Source organism: Rhea americana, unplaced genomic scaffold, assembly GCF_003343005.1.
Source record: "Rhea americana isolate MKP2758 unplaced genomic scaffold, rheAme1 scaffold_8, whole genome shotgun sequence".
NCBI classification, from domain to species: Eukaryota; Metazoa; Chordata; class Aves; order Rheiformes; family Rheidae; genus Rhea; species Rhea americana.
The window spans coordinates 6,136,319-6,156,099 of NW_028186978.1; the positions used below are offsets into that span (position 1 = coordinate 6,136,319).

Genomic DNA, 19,781 nt, shown 5'->3' on the forward strand with positions numbered 1-19,781 from the left:
TAAAATCAGTAACTCCTTACTTGCATTTGACTTTTTTTTAACTCGAGCCAGTTATTTTGGCATGGAAAAGACACTTTAAATAGACCTACAACTGAACTGTTCTTACAAAGACCTATGACCCAATAAAGCTGGTATGAAGTTGCACCTAAAAACAAAGAAGAACTAGCGAAGAGAGGCCCACTGAAGTGACTCACTGTGTTCTGCACAACATTACTGATTGCTGACAACATCCCACGAGATCCAGATGAAGGAGAAGAGGGAATATCCGCAGGAGTGCTTTGTTCTGGAGAATCTTCTGCTTCTGACAAGAAAGAGCAAACTGCTGTGTATTTTCATATCTACAAGTCACAAATTACAGTAGGCTGGATTTGGTGATCAAAAACTTAGAATTTTGTAAATTTTTTCAGTTTGGCAGTGTCAAAGAGCTTTGCCCAATTTCAGTCAAATTGAACTTACGTAACACCGATGTTTCAGCTGCAGGAGGATCTGCTGCTTCTGAAGATGCTGAACTTGCATTATGAATTCTTAGGGTAGTTCCTGCTTTTTCCTTTACTGCTGTTATCCCATGACCTGCAGCAGAAACATATTTCAGATTACATGATTTGAAAACCTAGCGTTAACAGTGCATAGCTATGCTCCACATATGATCAATTAAAAATAGCTGAAAATCAGAACTAGTATTAAATCTACCTCACTCGCTTAATTTATTTTCTGTGTTACTAGTTTGCTTGTACTACTACATTCAATATATTAATGTACCAGAAATTATAAAGTTGAAATATAATACAAATGGCACTGGATCTGAAATACTGTAAATCTCGTTTCAGTAGTACAAACAAGTTTAGCTCCTTGCTTTTCAGGATTCTGAATATGTTCTATTCCCATTAGTTTAAACAGAAATTAATGGCCCTCCTAATTCCATATAGTTTGGCCTCATACGCTTTTCAGAAGTTTAGAACAATTACCCTCATCCTGCCTTTTTGTCACAATAGGTGACTGCAAGATTGAAGGAAAAAATCTATTCTTTAGTCTGCTCCATGGATGTTATGGCTGTTGGTATGTTCTTTAGGAATGCTGATCCAGACCATCAATGATATTTCAAGACTTAAGTTCCTCAGGTGATAATGAGCCAAAGTCAAATTCTAAAGTGCAAATCCTCAAAGCTGCTGCTTGAAAATACTTCCTGAAGTCTGTAAATGTCTGATGGCACAAAAAGACTTCCTGTTCCAGTGGCAGCCGATCTAAATTAGATCTCCCACAGGGATTTTACCACCTTTATTTGATGCATATATAGCGGCTTCCTGACTATGTTCTGTTAAAATGGTCTAGTCTCATGTAAAGAATTTAGATATGTCATTAGTGTTTTTATGTGAATCGCTTTGACAGAACATGATTGCTTTGTTGCTTTTCTACATAGATTCTACACCAGCAGATCACAAGGACTGATAGTATCTAGCTACAGGAAAGGATGAGATTGGCTTAGTTGACAAATGCAGGCTGTAAATTCTTAATCTGGATCAGCTGTAGCTGAAAAACACTGCCCTCAAAAAAATTATCTGCCTAAATTTCTGATTCTAGATATATCCGTAAGTATGTTCACAATATACTTATCTGATCACAAAAGATCCAGCCAGCACATTTAAAAGTTATCTACCCTGAGCTGGAAGTTGCTTCACATAGCTGAGATGCAGTAAGTAACCAACTGACCAGGTGAGTCCTTCTGTTTCATTCACAAAATGAAAAGGCTTGAGTGACCTTATTTTATTTTTTCTTGCGTGTACACAGTTATTGCATCTCATGCAAGGCTGATCGCTTCTAGCAGTAGGATAAAGCTGAGTAATTTATCTATCTCTCTTAACTATCCATAAGGAACATTAATGACAATTTTGTACTTCTCCACTTCTCTACCTTAAGCTGAAATGTAAAGAAATATATTATTTAAAGCCATTAATACAGATGCTCAGGAAGATACCTAGTCATTTAGGGCATAAAGATTCATTAAATATTATCCATACTTTCCCACAATTATGTTAATTTTCTATTAAAAAAGTTAAAAACATCTTTTCTTAATTATTTTCATTACAGTAAAATATCTTATTGTTTGCTGGTATTCTGTATCTGGATATATGAATATAAAAATATATATATAGTCATCGTGTATGCCTCTTGAATATCTAATTAAGGAGAGGTGCAGAAAAACTATTTGGAATGGAATAGGAGAACGGGAAGTTTAGATTTATGATCCTGTGACTGTCAGATGGGTTGCACATCGGAAGCTCTATGAATTCAATAATAAATACACTTGAGAAACCATATGTGAAGCAGCACTATTGAAAGATCACATACAGGAAAGGCAGGGTATCTGGAGGAAACCACAAAATAAAGAACAGATGTCCTTAAGGAATACACCAGCAAAAATAAATGATTTTCTCCATGGTAGTATACACTGCATAGGATCTTGATATTTTTACACTGAAACAAGGACACTAGGCAGGTAAATGTTTTCACCTGTCTAAAGAAAATAGAACCTTTGTTCATTCTATCTCACATCTTACAAAATGAAACATATTTCCAACCGTACAGGATGTTCTAGGTTATCAGTCACAGAAATATAAGTCATCCATGGGTAACTTCCTGTCTATTGCAAAATCTGTTCCAGAGCAGCTACTGAGGAGTGGAGTATTACTTTGTCTAGCCCTGGCCTCCTGCACAATGAACCTCCTGTTCAATGAAAATATTTGCATGAATACATTCTGGAATAATTTTTACTGAACAAATTCCTGGGACTCATTTAAGTAACTATTATTTGATCTTTTAAACTAACATAATAGATACCGTGTCACATTCCTTTCCATTTCTCCTGCTCACAACTTTTTAAATTACAAAAAACTCCATTTTTCCCTTTGACATAAAATTTTCTTAAGAACTCTGACTTCATAACAAATATTACTGTCTTGTAGTTACATAAAAATGTAACTAAGAATATTAAGCAAAAATCCCCTTTTAATAACTCTTAAAAAGTGATGGACTTCCAGACTAATTTTGCAATTTTTTTCCCTGTATATAAAGAGGGTATTTTTTCACATTCTGTAATATGATTCTCCGTTTTGCAGATAAGCTTAAATAAGTAAATTCGTATTCACACAGTTGCAGTATTATATTTACATAATTATGAGAAGCAGCATGTTTATGGCTGTGGTTACATGCACTAGAATGATAAGAAAACATTTCAGGGTAGCTAGGGGCAATTTTGCTGAACTAAGCTACACGGCAAGTATCTCTGACTACAACACAACAAGATGAGATCAGAGTACCACAACTGAAACAGGTCAGCACTCTTAGAGATATATAAACGCATGAACTCTGTAGAATTACACACTGCTTTGGAAATAAAAATCATTATTTGTTATTGTAAAAAGCAGAGAAATAAAACATTTGATGGGAGATAAGTCTGCATTTCAAGAGATAACGGTATGCTGATTTTGTTACACTGGGAGTGGTGACATAATTGAATTGATATTGTAAACTTGGGAGTATCTCTAATACCTCCATCTACTACTCCACTATAACAACAGAGATAGAACAGCAACAAGACAAGTTTTTTTAAGTGCTCACTTTTTGGAGATAACACTTTTTTTTCTTGGTTGGTCTCCATTCACTTTAGAGCTTTAGTAAAACTGTCTTCCTTTAACTTAAAAAAAAAAATACAGGCTCAATTCTGATAGTAATTATGCCATTCAGCCTGATTCAGGAACAATTCCAATTAAGTTGGCAAACGAGACCTCATTATTGCAACTGATATAAGGTTTTAATAATAAAGCAATAGGCACAAGATTGTTACAATACATTTTCGGTTCTCAACCTCTTCTAAATTACAAGAAAGTAAATGGGACTGCAATCCCCAAAAGCACATCCACAATTCCTCCTAGGCCTACTAGGTCTGTTACCTACATTCAGTATATTCTTAAAAAAGAACAACTGTGGAAAATAAGGGGGTATTTCTACAGCAGCTGTAATTTGTTATTTACAAAATAGCTGAGTAATCACCATGTGGCATAAATAGTTTTTCCTTAATCTGTTGTAATATATGTAGTGAAAGATATATCTTCTGAAGGGATTAACTGTCCTTTTTATGACCACATAAGGTATGAGCATAACATCCAGCCGTTGTTTTTTGTCATTCTTTATTTCCCAACAGGGAAATAGTATCCATAGGGAATGAAACAGATTTTCACATCATTTCAGTGCTTTAATTTCACATTATCTTAAGCATTTCCATTCCACATAGCCTTAAATTTAAGTTATATAACGTTGATTATTGCATATATCCATGTGTAACAATATCCATGTTCATGAACAAAGAGACATCAAAAGTGGCATTTCATTCTGTCATACTGAGTGTCAGGAAAAGAAGGAGCATATAGCAGAGATTTATGGTGTCTGGTATTTCTGTACATCCTTCTACCAGAGGAAGAATGAAAAAAATAGAAGAAAAATGTACATTAGCTAAATACTACTTATGAACAATATATGAAAGTTGCATTAAGTGGCTTTACAGTATGAATTTTAAAGACCATTTAAACAGGTGGGTTCTATTTCTTCTTACTTTTATAGTATAAAGGGTATTTACAGATAATAGTCTTACAAATGGCACCTGAATTAAAAAAAAGAAAACAATCAAACATACAAGAAGTCCAGCCGATGAACACAATGTTAAGGAATAGACTTCGCTTGGTGTATTCCCAAGCCTGTTGAGCACCATAACTTAGGCAAAAATATGAACAATATAATTCATCCATATGAAAGACTACAGCATTTGAAAGGCAAAGCTTGTGGGAACAGGTAGTAACTTTCACTAAGCTAGCTGATAACTTAGCTGGAAAAAATAAACAGGCAAGCTCTCAAGCATACGAACTGTTTTTTAAAAAACAAGTTTCGAGCCTCAAGTATGAACTGAGAATACATTTTGCCTGACTTAAGTCTTGGGGTAAAAGGTTTGATGCCAGAGCTGAAGTGATCTAATGGCTTCTTGGTGCTGGTAAGGGAGGTCTTGCATCTCCTATATTGCCTATTTGTCCCTTCTGCTGGCACTAACTTCCTACACTTATCTCATCCCACACAGAGTTAACTCAAGGAACTAAATAGGCAGAAAATGGATCTTTCCTTCCTTCAGGGTTCTTCTTCATGAAGTGGTTTGCCAGAAGTTTGAGAGAACATGAGTGCTGACACAGAGAAAAGGAAACACACAGGGAGAGGTGCAGGATTATTCATTTCAGAGGCTGCTAGCCATTAAATTGGCTTAGCTGTAAAGGCAGCCCTGTGTCAGAATAGAATTTTATCAACTTGACTACTGAAAGAATGGATTGTGTTATTTCTGATTTATTAAAAAATACAACTTAAATGTAAGAGGGTAAAATGACAGCAACAACTGCAACAACAGGGTTGTGTCTTAAAAGCACAGTAAGCTTAATTCTCCCATCTTATCATCCCAGTAACTATTTCAGTGGAGCTACTCCACTGTGGTTGCACAGGGTAGAAAACCGAACTTTTTGCACCCTTTAAAAACAAAACAATACTCTTCACCTCATCAGTGACAAAAAATCAGTGATTTTCTTAGTGTGACATCTAGCGTCAGACATTGAGCATGGTTTGAGGCACTGACTAATCCAAAGATATTATGGAACCTGTTGTGCAGAAGGATATCACACCCGCCTTTCACAGACAAAAATGTCACGGAAAAGGACCTCAATGATCCAAAAAAGGCCAAGGTCAGTTCATGTTTCCTTTAGAAGACATAACCATCCTCAAAACAATCACTGGCTTTACACTAGCTGTGTAAAGTTAGGTAAGGAGAGATAAGATATAATTTATATGGAAACCACTTTATTATTGGAAATGAAATAATCAACAATGCTAAGCATATTATAGCCATGCAAAAATGCTAATCTGTTTGGGAGCTCTAAATGATGGTTTGAAGGATAATGAAACTGAGATGCCTGAATAACCATTTCAGTCCAGTCTTAAAGAAATATATTTGGTAAAAGATGTATGTATGTGGTTACCTCTTCAAAATGTTTAGTCAATCACAAATGGTTTCTGATATTTCTACATTGTACAGTTGGTTTAAAAAAATCAAAAAACAAAACAAAACAAAAAAAGCTTGACCAGACAAACAGCTATGTTCTACAAATATAATGATAAAGAAAAAGAAAAATCACATAATGATGGTGCTGCTGGTAAATCTAATTCCAGAAAAGCAGATTTATTTGTAACACTTGCTACACTGAATAAATAAGCAACATTCAAATGTCCTTGATCATGGCATGCCCATTTTCTGATGAAAGTAGATGAAGTGTTGGTTGAATTGCTCAGATACTAAACCTGGTAACTTTAAGGGGAAAAATAAATATTACTAAAAAGAAGAAAACTTGCAAAGATTCCCAATAGCTTCTTTCTCTCTCTTGGAATTATCATACTGAATTGGATACATGACAAACCCAGTCCCACATCCTGTCTATGACAGTGACAGGCAGTAAATATTTCACAAGCTCAAGCATGAATATCCATAATACACAAGAAGAAAAAATCTCTCTATATCAGGAATATAAACTATTACCTCCTTTAGTGATTTTTTTAAGACCAAGTCTAAGATTATCTATATGGTCTTCAGAATTAATTTAGTTCAGTGAGCTATATTATAATATTAGTGTCAACATCACAAGTTGTAATGTCCTAGAAAATAAATGTAAATGCTGTTAATCAAGATTCAAGGATCCAGTATTAGACTTAGGACACCCCTCAGAAGGAAAAAAAACATCAGAGTAAGAACGCAAAATGTAGTATGTCTGACTATGGGAGGCAAGAATGTAAACTTGACTTCTATTTTATTTAAAGTCTATTTTACTAATAAATTCATTAGACAAAATTAGACACAGAATTATTACACAGTAATATGTGGATTCAATGCCAGGGTGAGGTATTCTCTAAGTTGCAGGTTTCAGAAGGCAGGAGCAGAAAACAGGGGAAAGGGCTTCTTTATATACACATGGTATTTGGCTGTTTCCAGTTGCTACTGGCCACTGCCAGAAACGGTGCCTTCAGTGTGATATTTTTCTTTTTTTTTCTTTTCTTTTTTTTCCTTAGGTTGCTTCACCTATTCCCATTGTGCTCTTTTAAAAGAAATGATAATCATGATACAAATATATACTTGGGGATCATATTCCTATTTAAAACAGATATCATCACACCACCATATCAAGTCAAGCTGCATACACAACAAAAAAACTTGTATATTTACATATAATGAAGGTAGTAATGATGCTGATACAGTTAGATGGTATGTTAAGAAGCCAATGTGAATTAAACATGAATTTTTAATGTATATGAACCAAAATGTTTTATAGCCTATACATGAAACAAGATCATGCCAAAAAGAAAGATAAGAAAGTCCACTGAATGTAACCCATAGAAATACAATGCTGGCAGCAGGTTTTATAGACTAAGTGGCCAAGAGCTGAGAAAGGGATCTTATTTACTTATTAGACTTATTATAAGAAGGGATACTGCACGCATTGTGGTTGGAATCCCAACCCTTTTCCAACAGCATTCAAAATTTTCAGAAAAGTTCAAATTAGTTTTGCAGAAAAATATGCAAAGCCATACTGCCCCACAGACGATGTATAGATTTCTTTGTGATACTAAATTAGTCCTCCCAGAGGCCAAGACTTTAAAGCAGAAGATTGTGAGAGAGATTGCCACTGCAAGCCTGCAAGAACAATGTCTGCTTGGTAACAAATAATCTTGCTACTCACAAACAACATTAGCATGTCCATTTGATAACATGTTATCTTCTGCAAAAGCTAAACTGAATAGAAATATGGAGATCTCACAGGCAAGATGGAATCACCTGAATGAGCTCTGTTCCAAGAAACTCATCGGTAAAAAACTGTAACTGTAAACTGTAAAAAACGAACTGAAATGTTTATTACCATTCCAATTCCAACTGATCAAGAGCAAATTTACTTTTACTCACATAACTTTTCCTGTTTGGCTACGTACATTAGGCTGAATTCTTTTCAGAATGCTGCTGTAGCTATGTAGTCATGAGGAGCTGAGGGCATAAGAGAGGCAAAGGTTGTGGAAGTCTGATAGTATCTCTTATTAGACTAGACACTGTTGCTGGGGAAATGATAAACAAAATTGTAGACACCTAAGCATCTGTAAGTCTGAATGAGAAGCACTACACTTTGTGGTTAAACACAAGTTGAGAACACTTAAGCAGTTCCACCTTTAGTTAAGTTTTCCTTGTCCATATCTGCATGTTCTGTAACTTCCCATCATTTTCCTTTTTTCCTCACACCAGCAGTAGTATTTACATGATCAAATGGCGAGCCAGATTACAAATTAAATAAGATTTTCATTTGGATTGATTTATTAGTTCTGTACTTTTCAATGAAATCAGTCCAGTTCCATAAACTAGCTCCCCACATCACTACACAAATACTATTGTTGGCATAGAAGAAGAAAGAAAAATGTTGCTGGGCCTATCTTGCCCCTTTCAGTAGCAGTCTGCACTTATGTCATTTTAAAGAAATCTTAGAAACTCGTTCTAAATTTAATTAGGTAAGTTAATTGATTAGACTTTCTGAAAGAAATGGTAGTTAAGACCTGCTGAATGTGGGTGTAACTGAAAAAGAATGTGATAAGGAAGTTCCCTCTTTCTCTGAGAAACAGACAAATAATTTATTGCCCATGGTACAGAGGGTGGATAAGAAAGAGAATTATTTAGCCTTATATATGGGATCATAAACATACTCTCTCTATTGAATACATTATTTTTAGTGATCAGTAATTAATTGTAATTCTTAACCTAAGAATCTTTTAAAGGTGTTCTGTGTATCTCTGATTAGAACTGAGAAGTTAGCAACTTAGTAGCTGAATTTTGTGATAAATAATTTCCCGTTGGTACTAGGTATTTGCATCCTTCATTTATTGTCTCTGTGAGTTCTTTCTGGTGGGTAATAATCAAGTTTTAGTTAAACTCTTCATAAGGACATTTTGGGCTGACACACTATCAGAAATGAGAGCATGGGGTCCAAAGATTTTGAGATTTCTTTTCATCTAGAACAATTCAATATATGTTGATTTGCAACAGTTTGCTTTTGCTAAGGCTTCACAAAAGATAGAAGATAGCTTGGTACAACTGCAACGTAAAAAACATAAGGCATATCCCACAGGTTAATAGAAATAGAATCTGTTATAAACACAAGTGACTTAGTTGATTTGAGCAGGTAGTTAGAAAGGGATTATGTTTGGGATTATGTTTTTTAAAATGTTTCAATATGTTCTTCCACTCTCTAAAGTCCAGTATGATATTTTAAGAGGTTCATTGACTGGCAATGAAGGCTGGACTGATTTACAAGAAATGAATTCATATTTTACAGACAGAAGTTTTAGTATATAAATCATAAACACACACATGCATGAATCTGGGATGGAGGGCTTTGACTTCAAAAATCCTGAGCTGGTAGTAATTGTAGTAGATCATATCCTTTCTGTGAGGTAGCCACTATGAACTAACTCACTTGCTCTATACACAAATTCATTACATTGTCCATAATCTAACCTGAAGAAATATTTACGTACATTGACAGTTTAGGAAGGTCCCTCTTGCCATTAATGTCATGGCACACCATGAACTTGCCAGGCATACAAGGACAAAAAGACGTATGAGTCTTACTAATCAAGGCAAGCAGTTTGACTTTAGTTGTTGTCTTTAAGAGTATTTAATGATGCATTAAAAAGATGAGCATAAATGATGAATAAATGATTTCCAAGTACTTTACTGGTTGAACACTTACCCACTGTGGCAGAAGCTGATGACAGGAGAGACTTGCCCCAGGTACCCCAAGCTCCCCATCTACTCGCTTTAGATGAGGAGTCCACGTCCTGTGAGAGGAAAAATATTACTCCATTGTCTACGATGCATACTATCTGGAGGCAGGAGGAAAAATAATGAACCTGCCAGGCTTCTTTAGCTTTAATATAGTGACTGATTTTATTGCCTCTGTGTTCATAGTTCTAAAGAGTAGTTTTTTAAATGTCCTCCTAAAAATACAACAGATTCTCAATGGGATCTTAATATCTTATGGTCATTGCCAGATTGGGTCTTATGTGAAGTTCAGACTTCTGTGCCCAAGAAAGCAGAATAGAAAGCTTAGTTCAAGTCACCTATTCCTGAAAGCGCCTAAAAATTAGGCACTCCTAACAATTCAATTCAACCAAAGCACCAGCCAGAGGAGGTGATGCCCTTCTTTTTCATTAATATGTGATATTGAACAATTTTCAGTATTCCATATTTAAATAATACTAAGAAACTAGCTGCCTTGATAACATCTCCACTAACGTATCACCTCTGTAGCTTGTTTTTTTGAGTTTATTGTGAAATATCTCAAGACAGCTCTTCATTCTGTACAGTATACATCCCCTGTAATCTCTTTGAGGCAGGTCATTGTCTCTGGTAGAATGACTAAAACAAAGTTATTTTAACCTTTTCCAACGTGTGGACGCCTGAATATTTTTCAGTGGAAATGTGAACTTCTTTTAGCTATGTCAAGTATATTGAATGCTTTGTACACTGTAAAAAAAATGTTTTTGTTAGTTTTCCTCTAAAAAATTCTTACAGTTAATCAAAGGACACCCACAAGTCTGAGGATCACAAATTGAAAATCACTGGCCTAGAAAAAAGGGCCCCAGTTTGACTAAGTCCTGTGAAATATACACTATTTAGTCTATGAAATCGATGATTTGAAAATTAGAAAGTACAAGATTTAGTACTGCAGGTGTAACTTAAGTTCTGCCCTTTTCCAGGTTCATTCTGTGAACTGAAAAAAGCAGGAGATCAGTACAGAAAATTAGCAATATATAACCACTTAACAAAATCACTGGGTATTGTGTATCTTTATAGAATCATAGAATCAGTAAGGTTGGAAGGGACTCTGGAGATCATCTAGTCCAACCTCCCTGCTCAGCAGGGTCACCTAGAGCATGTCAGACAGGGTTGCATCCAGGCAGGCTTTGAATATCTCCAGAGAAGGAGACTCCACAACCTCTCTGGGCAACCTGTTCAGGTGCTCTGTCACTCTCACAGTGAAGAAATTCCCCCTCACGGTCAGGTGGAACTTCCTGTGCTTCAATTTCTGCCCATTGCTTCTTGTCCTGTCACATGGGACAACTGAGAAGAGTTTGTCCCCATCCCCTTGACACCCTCCCTTCAGATACTTATACATATTGATAAGATCCCCCCTCAGTCTTCTCTTCCTCAGACTAAAGAGGCCCAGCTCTCACAGATGTTCCACATAGGGCAGATGCTCCAGCCCTCGGATCATCTTCGTAGCCCTACGCTGGACTAGATCCTTAGTAAGACTTAGGCTCTGATATGGCTTTTATTGCATCAAGGTTAAAAAGACCAAATTCATATCATACTGATGAAAAGAAATTCAACTCTTCCCAGTTTCCAAAAGCTTGGCATGGTAATTTAATTAATTAATTAATTTTATATACATTAAAAAGTTGTAATCACTGCAAACATCATGTACATTTTACAAAATTCTGTTCTCCTTACAAAGCAGGGAAGGTAGCTTTTCCAGTAAAGAAAATCTTACTTACTGGACTGCTTTGCTCATGTAGTGTTTCCTCAGATTCAGGTTCAGCATCAAGGCTTACAGTCTCATTACACTCAGTGGGTATGTTTTCAGTCACCTCTCCATTGGAAGACAGGCTTTCAGTTACTTTTTCAGTCAAAGGATTTTCAGCAATAAATATGTCTCCTTCCTGTCCCCTACCGGTACACTGAGTGGCCTGTTCATCTTGTGAAGGTGCAGGCAAGATCCCAGCTTCCATAAGGTGTRGCACTGACTCATGAGGCAATACATCATTGCTGGGCATTTCCGTTACTTCAGGTTTCTCTTTAGATGGGATGCCATCATGTACGTCTTCAGACATTTTCAACTCTGAATCCAGAAAATAAATTATAAATTACTCTTTCTACATTCCATGAACCTTTAAATGAACCCAAAATATGCAGTGTTTCCCATGAACTACTGATGGAAAAAAAGAACGGGTGGGGTGGGGGGAACCTTCGCATAAGGTCTTCTGAAGTATGGAGCCCTGTGGCACATGCAGCATGGCTGAAAATACCATGATATACTTTGAGTACTCTATTCACCTTGCAGGATCAAAGTCAAGTATGAAGAGCAGCAATATTCTTTTGTTTTCCAACATAAAGTTTGGTGAGAGAAAAAGGATGTTCATTTGTCTGGAGAAGTAAGATATGAGAGCTTCCACAAGATTAATTCCTATGCTCTTTAGAGATGTGCCCACTGGAATGCAATGAACAGGCAGCTCTTGGTCTCATTTTCATTACTTCCAAATACACAAGCTCCTATTAGCCTGCTACCTGATGGAGAGGAGAATGACATGGAGCCAATAAAAGTATGTGACTACTACTGTGGTGATAGTAACATAATGGAGAAAGCACATAATTTGAGAATATTCAAATTCTCAGCAGGCTGGGAATCCAGGAAGTGCTCTGAGCAAGCGCTCTGAGCAAGCGCTGCAGCTGACTAAGGAGCAGCACTGACAGAGTCCAAACAGAATTCTATACCTGATTACTACTACTTACTTGTTGGCAACAATAGTATGCCTGGCACTGTACTCAGAAGACAACCCTTGACAAAGAGCTGTCATTGCAAGGTCTTGTCTATAGGCAGAGTTGCATGGCAAAACTCAAGCAATCCTCTCTGTAGATGGTGTCTTTTCACTGACTCCCATATGAACTAAATATGGTCCAAAGCTTTGTACCTCTTAGGAAGGACTAGGTTTCTAAAATATGGATTTAGAATAACTCGTCCTGAGAAAGGTGGATTTAAATTAGTGTAATTTATTAAAGCCTATAGAATCACATCAATCTGTGGCTTTAGTAGCTTGTTTATCTAATTCAGATGTAGATCAGCTGTTTGAACGGTTCCCAAGAATAGCATTCAGGATCAGTGAAAAAGGGACATATATAAGTAAGTACTTGATGCTACTTCTATTACTTCAGTTTACATTGTAACCGAATTACCTTTAAAAAACCTGTGTTTACAAGTGAGAATCTTCACATTAAGTATTTGCAGTATTCCATTACAAATATACCACATACTAGACAAACGCTCAAATGCCAGGTAAATATTGCCACTGTTTTAACAGCGTTTATAGAGTGATGGGCAGGATTACTTAAAAGAAAAATTTTCTGTCAGTATACCAGATTCCATGCTCAGGTATGATCAACTTCTACTAAAGTCTATAAATCCTGAGTGTATGTATATAGACAGCTTCAGGACATATTACACCTGCATCAGGGTAAGATCTGAGTAAGAACAGACATGCCACCGGTAAAATTCCTCAAAGAGCACATCCTGAACACGCGCACCAGTTGCAGAGATGTGCGCAACTTGTGCGGCACTGGGCCGTGTACTGGAAAACCCTTAGGGCCAAGAGCTCCCCGCCACACCGGGCGCCGCGCTGCCCCGGCCCCGGCCCCGGCCCGCCTGCCGCCCCTCGCTGACCGCAGTTTCCCTTTTTCCTCTGGGGCAGAGGAATGCGCGAGGCGCCCGCAGACAGTTTCGAGAGTGGCAGAGGAAGAAGAACCCCCTTTGCGCCTTACCGCTCAGCAGTCCCCTTGCCGGCGCGCCCCCTGCTCCTGGCCTTCCCCGCCCCGCCACGTCGGCAGCAACGCGGGGGGAGGCCGGGCAGCAGCGGGCGGCCGGGCTGGGCCGGGCCGCGGGGCGGGACAGAGGGAGGAGGGAAGGCGGGGTGGCGGAGTGCCTCTGAGGGGCCGCCGGTTGCGAAGACAGGGGGGCTGCTCTGCGCCGCCGGGCCGTGCCGAGGCTGCCGGCGAGGGCGGGAGCGGGAGCGCTGTCCCGCGGCGCGGAGCTGCCCGGCCGCCATTACCGCCCCTCAGCGGCGAGGGAGCGGCGAAGCGCTTCGAGCGAAATGGTGGCGGCGGGCGGCGGGCGAGGCCGCGGCCTCGCTGAGCAGGCGGCGCGGTGACGGGAGCGTGGTCGCTGGGCTGGCGTTCCCGCATGGTTTTCCTTTTTTGTGTTTTTTGTTTTGTTTGGTAGAAAGCTTAATTCTTCCTCAAAACAAGCAGAGGCTAAACCCTAACAGACTGTGTGGCTGTGGAGTTAAGCAACTGAGATGTGGCTTTTCAGGTACTACTTTGCACCCTAGTTCTCTCGGTGTTTGCGTGAGATGGGCTAAAGGAAACTCAAGAGGCACATACACTATTTTCCAGTAAGTTACCGCCTGCTCTGGCTGCCTGCAGTCTTGTGTGAAATACGTGATTAAACAAGGAGATTGCACACTGTTGCCCAACAGCTGGTGGTTCCTGTTCCTAATTCCTCACACTTGTTCCTCATTTTACTTCCTCATTTTGAGGCAAAGCATACCCTTTTACAGTAATAAAAGGCATTTTGGGATTCATCACAGCTGTCACTAGTCTGCTGAAGAAAGGGGAAAAAAATACCATTACCATAGGGAACACAAGAGTATATTTTATCAGTCACTATGGAGGTCTCTGTAAGAAGTCACAAAACCTCTGTTGTGGGAAGTATGCTTCACAGAAAGATGGATAAAGCTGTGTAACTTACATACTTATCAAGCAAAATTCTCTGCAGTTTCACATTAAGGTAGGTGATAGCAGAGCAAGTGCTTATCAAAAAAAAGCCTTATTTTTAAGTAAGAATATAAATAACAGGACATGTTGGTAGTTCTCACATTTTCTTTTAGGTTAATTTATTCATGTTTTTAGTAACTTATTCAAGTTTTTATGTATTTATGAAACACAAATCTGGAGCGATTCCTAAAGATTTACTCTGCTTGGCATTGGAATTTATGGAAGATTAAAGTCAAACTCTTACAGGGAGCCATGACATAGGAAGCATTGTAACTGGAGACTTTCTTTCCTCATTACGGATGATAATTTTGACTGTAAAGCAAATCTTACAGTGCCGGTTTGGCAGATTCTCTAGAAGTTCATGCATGTTTTAGACATGAGAGGCAGTATTGATCACTATTGTAGTAGAAATGTTTTTGTTCAAGATGAACAAATACTGCATATGAGTAAATGTGTGTGTTTGGCTGTGGGATAGATGGAAGTATGTGTTTATTACTTTAATTGAATTTAGCACTTTAATTTTCTGATACTATTAACCCTTTCAATAGTTAATTTCACTTATATTTTCTCACTGCAGTAATGTTGCAAACAGCTTTTTGGAATACAGTTTACACAGATAATGAACAATAAATAGAGATGGGAAGTCTTCTACTTACTTCAACTTTCACTGAAGGCCATTCTTCCTGTAAATGGAGTGCTGTCGTCTTTCTAGTGGGTCCTTGATGGGCTTTAGAAAGGATACTTATCTTTTAACAAATAGATAAATATAAAGAAAAGATGGAAGAAAACAAGTGTATTATGTGAATTGATTTGACTATTTTTTAAAATATACAAAAGTATGCATAACGTTGGGGAATGTGTTCATTTTCCAGTGATTGTACTTGTAAATCTGTTTGGTAAGTATGACAGCTAATGGCATACAATTGATGATAATATACTTATTTTGCTTTTTAACTTATGCTTTATTCATCTTTGTATGTATGTAGGCATAACTATAAAACTCAGGCTATGCCAATGGCCGGCCAATACTGTCATTTAATGAAAGAAATTCTTCCCAATGATAGTCTCTAACTTATGGCACTTATTACAAGGTAAATAAAAGTACATCTTGTTCTGTTATTCATTAGAGTAATAGGTATGTTATATTCAGACTGTTAAACTGTTTCATTGCAAAACAAGAATATGGATTGGAAGCAAGGGCTCACCTTAGGATTTTATCTGATCCTAAGGATAGGTAGCAAAATCTTCCCAGCTAAAGACAAACAGTGATGTAGCTTGTGTATAACAATGTTTTAAGGTGTAATTCGGGAACCAAGTTTGAACACTGTTGTCCATATTGACTGAAAAGGATAAAGAATCTGTAGAGTACCTTAAGACTCATAGACATCGCAGCAGAGGACATGATTTGTCCATGTTCTATGGTGTACTGCCTAAGCTGTCTTTCCCTTCCTTTATCTGACCGCTTTTTTTTTCCACCCAAAACTGAGAAATGAGATAGGAATAAATGTTAAAGCAATAAATAAATAAATAAATAAATTAAAAATAATTTGTAAGATGATTTCCTTTGCTTCCTGAGACATTGTTATGCTAAATCATGAATGTGTTTTGGCATATTAAACCCAAAAGGTAGATACATGATGGCAAAATTAATTCTGTATTTAGATCTCAGGTAAGATGGAATTTCTGAACAAAATTATAGAGAAATAAAGAGAAGCTGTTTTATGTTTTTGCCAGGACAATAACCCAAGTGTTCAGGCATTCTGTACTAAAGTCCCTGCTCTGTTTTGATTCAACAAGAAGGCTTGATCCACTGTCTCCATGTCCACTATTTGACCAGTCACAATACTGTTGGAGCAGAAGAGAGAGATCATTCTTCCTTTCCCAGTAAACTGAAATTCAAATAAGACAGACTGGACTTTTAGAAAACAGCCTTGGTAAGAACTTGACAACTGAATTCCTATAGCTAAATATGCATATAGACTTAGATCATTATTAAATTCAAAGGGGAAGGTGTTTAAATTTCAGTGTAAAACTTATTTAAAAGAAAAAGTACTTATTCTCGTATTACTTTGATAAAGATAGAAAGTTGGTAAATGGATGTAAATGAAGATTAATATTTTAACCTGCTTTGTCCATTACAAACCATAAAAATATGCAGTTTAAAAGTATGATCTAATAATGAAGAAGTTGTATTAATGTTGTATGTGGAAATAAATCTGGGAGGAGACAAATGCCATTTTATAAACTGTCAGTAGATGGCACAAACAAGTTTTATAGAGAGTTTGGGTGTTCCTAAGTTTTCTTACAAGGGTAGAGTTACAGGAAGTTTCCCTTTTGACTTTTCCTGGACACATTTCTTTCTTTATTGGAGAGCATGGTTTTATGGTGAGAAACTTTTCCTTTTTTGGTTTTATGTGATTACTAGTTAGCTAAAACTGTTTTATAGTCTGCGTTTCATTTGAAAATGAACAATGTTCTCCATAGAAGGTCATTATCAAAAATGTGTGGTGTACGAGAATAGAGCTGCTTTCGTTCCATAAGTTTACCAAAGAGACTTGCTAAATAGGAGCCTCTTTAGATTAGCACTGCATCCACAGTAAGAAGATTGCAGTGATTTAATGGAAATCACCGTTATAGAATTCAAGACTGAGTCTAATGACATGTTTCATCTCTGTAAACTATGTATTTTAACATTAGAATTTCTGCATTTGTTAGATTTCTTGACTATGTGGAATTACTAGTTTGTCACCAAGGTTGTCATGAGGCACTTCACAAGTTTAAGCTGTAAGTAGTACTAGATTTTAGTCAGTTTATACCTAGTGGACAAGCTCGTAAAACCCTTCAATCTCTTCTCTGAACCTATAAAAAACAGAGCAGTTCCTCTCCATGTTCTTGGTTTGTGTGCCCTGTTCTCTCCTTATATCTAGATAATGCTCTTTTTGTTAAACTTGATGACATTTCTGAATGAAAAGTGATATATAAAATATAATATCGCCTATGTTAGCCTGCGAATCACAAGTCATGTGTTATAATGGTTTTTAATTTCATTGCTTCATAGAGTAATCTAAACAAAGTATAAATGTATGTATAGTTTGACTGTGAATGCCAGAATACAGTAATGTGGAAGAAAATAGCTATAAATGAAGCACATGTGGAAGAAGGTGTGTACCCTTCTTTCTTCTAGTTGCTGAAATTTTGTCCTAAGAAGGAATAAAGATTTGGCGGTAGGTTTTTATTCAGCTTTTCTCTCGAAGCTGCACAGTTTGTTTGGTTATATATACGCTTTAGGAGTAGTGTTGCCCAAACAATCAGAAGAATAGTGTAGAGGATGCTGATTATCTCTTGTTCTCTGCATAAACCAAAACGTCTTTTGAGGTTTAGGATGGTAAAACTGCATAAGGTTTTTTCAAATGAAAGTCTAGAAATAAGACTGGAAGAGATGTGCCTCTCTGTTTTGGTCTTTCTAGATGGTTTTCAAGTCTAGTTTCATGCATTCCGTGCAAAATAAGAATTCAGTAGTCTCTCTGATTTGATGACTTGTTGAGATTTCTTAATATAAGTTGTGTTACATCAATGAAAATATGTCTCTTATAACCAGTAATGTAAGTACTTAAAAAGCTTGCAGAATGGGTAATGGTATAGAGACTAGGGTCTTCCAGGTAGCAGCATGAGTCCCACCACTGACAGTGAATTACTATCTCACAGTATCATCATTGCAAGTCATTTGTTTCAGTCCAGGTTTTGTAGTCGCAAGTCCATTTTTAAAAATGTATACTGAGTATAGCTTGCATCTTCAACAGAGAATCTGGGGAGTGGATGATATAACTGATCTTCTCAAATTTTAAATTTTCTGATCAAAGTGTGTTACATAGCTCTGGGGAGCCTATGCAATACATGAGATCACAGTAGCAGATTTGTGAGTAAGTGGCAGTCGTCTATGAAATTAGTAGACATATTTTATAAGAAATAGACTTATTATACACTAAACACCAAATTTTACCAAGCAGAAATTTTAGTGTTGTCCTCTAAATAAGGAATGCCTCTCCTAAATGATAATAAGTGCTTTAACTGCTTTTGAGTAAAAGGGAGAGACAGAAAGTTGGAACCTTACAAAATCAGTCCCTGTGAGGGCTTCTGGATAGCCACTTAATGATACAATTTTTTTTTCCAGGATTACAAAGATGGACAGATAAAATAGAGCACTGAGCATCTCTAAGGAATCATAAAACAATATGACAGAGAAGATGAGATATGTCAAAAGCTTTTTTCTATATGAATGTCTGTTTACATTAACTTTTTGGAACAGTATCAGCTTGTCTGTGGAAAATGAACTCTTTACATCTGTTTCTCATAATCTTCAAGAAGATGGTTCTGACAACAAAATCAAGAGCCTGCCACTCTTGTATGAAAATAGTTATAAGTCCAAAGCTAGCTTTGATTGGGTTATAATACAAAATACTACAGAAAGCCTATCACTGTCAGAAATCAAAGATAAAGATGTAAACAAATTAATAGCTTTATTATCAAATTTCAAAAAAGGGTCAAGATTACAATATCTGACACTTGCAAATGTTTCAGTGGACTGGAAATATTTTACTAAAATTCTTCAGACTGTATGGCACTCATCCGTTGAGTACTTCAGTATCGACAATATAACACTGTTGTCAGACATTAAGCGTTACAATTTTGACTATTCCAGTACCTCTATGAAGGCATTGACATTGAAGAAGGCTTTAATCACAGGTTTATATTTTTCACAGGATGACCTATACAAAGTATTTTCAGACATGAACATTGCAGCCTTGACAATAGCCGAATCAGAAATGATACATATGTTGTGTCCTTCCTCTGAGAGTCCCTTTAAATACTTAAATTTTTTAAAGAATGACTTAACAGATCTGCTTTTTCAAAGATGTGAAAAATTAGTTCACCTAGAGGAATTTATCTTGCAGAGAAATAAATTTAAGAGTCTTTCCAAGGTGAGCTTCATGACCAGCTATATGAAATCACTGAAATATTTGGACATGAGCAGCAACCTGCTGCATCATGATGGAGCTGAGGAGCG

At 36.9% G+C, this 19,781-nt stretch overlaps 2 protein-coding genes across 5 annotated transcripts in view; one reads left to right on the plus strand and one right to left on the minus strand.

The window, feature by feature from the left end:
* The window catches only part of FAM114A1 (family with sequence similarity 114 member A1), a 40,511-nt gene extending 26,725 nt beyond the window's left edge, over nucleotides 1–13,786 (minus strand). For 2 of the 4 annotated variants that reach the window (XM_085322878.1, XM_085322876.1), the window contains exons 1-5: nucleotides 13,706–13,785; nucleotides 11,668–12,011; nucleotides 9,861–9,948; nucleotides 457–570; nucleotides 195–301 (exon numbers count right to left, since the gene is read on the minus strand). In XM_085322878.1, coding sequence (XP_085179004.1) covers nucleotides 195–301; nucleotides 457–570; nucleotides 9,861–9,948; nucleotides 11,668–12,003 — 645 coding nt within the window. In that variant the 5' untranslated portion in view covers nucleotides 12,004–12,011; nucleotides 13,706–13,785. Of the gene's footprint in view, nucleotides 1–194; nucleotides 302–456; nucleotides 571–9,860; nucleotides 9,949–11,667; nucleotides 12,012–13,607; nucleotides 13,627–13,705 lie in introns of those variants that run through there. The other 2 variants (XM_085322879.1, XM_085322877.1) reach the window with 2 other exon arrangements.
* A 228-nt stretch (nucleotides 13,787–14,014) lies between these two features.
* Nucleotides 14,015–19,781, plus strand: part of LOC146585545 (toll-like receptor 10) — a 26,966-nt gene continuing 21,199 nt past the window's right edge. Inside the window, exons 1-2 of the mRNA XM_085322849.1 lie at nucleotides 14,015–14,252; nucleotides 16,451–16,650. The gene's annotated coding sequence lies outside the window, so the exon portion shown is untranslated. The remainder of the gene's footprint in view (nucleotides 14,253–16,450; nucleotides 16,651–19,781) is intronic.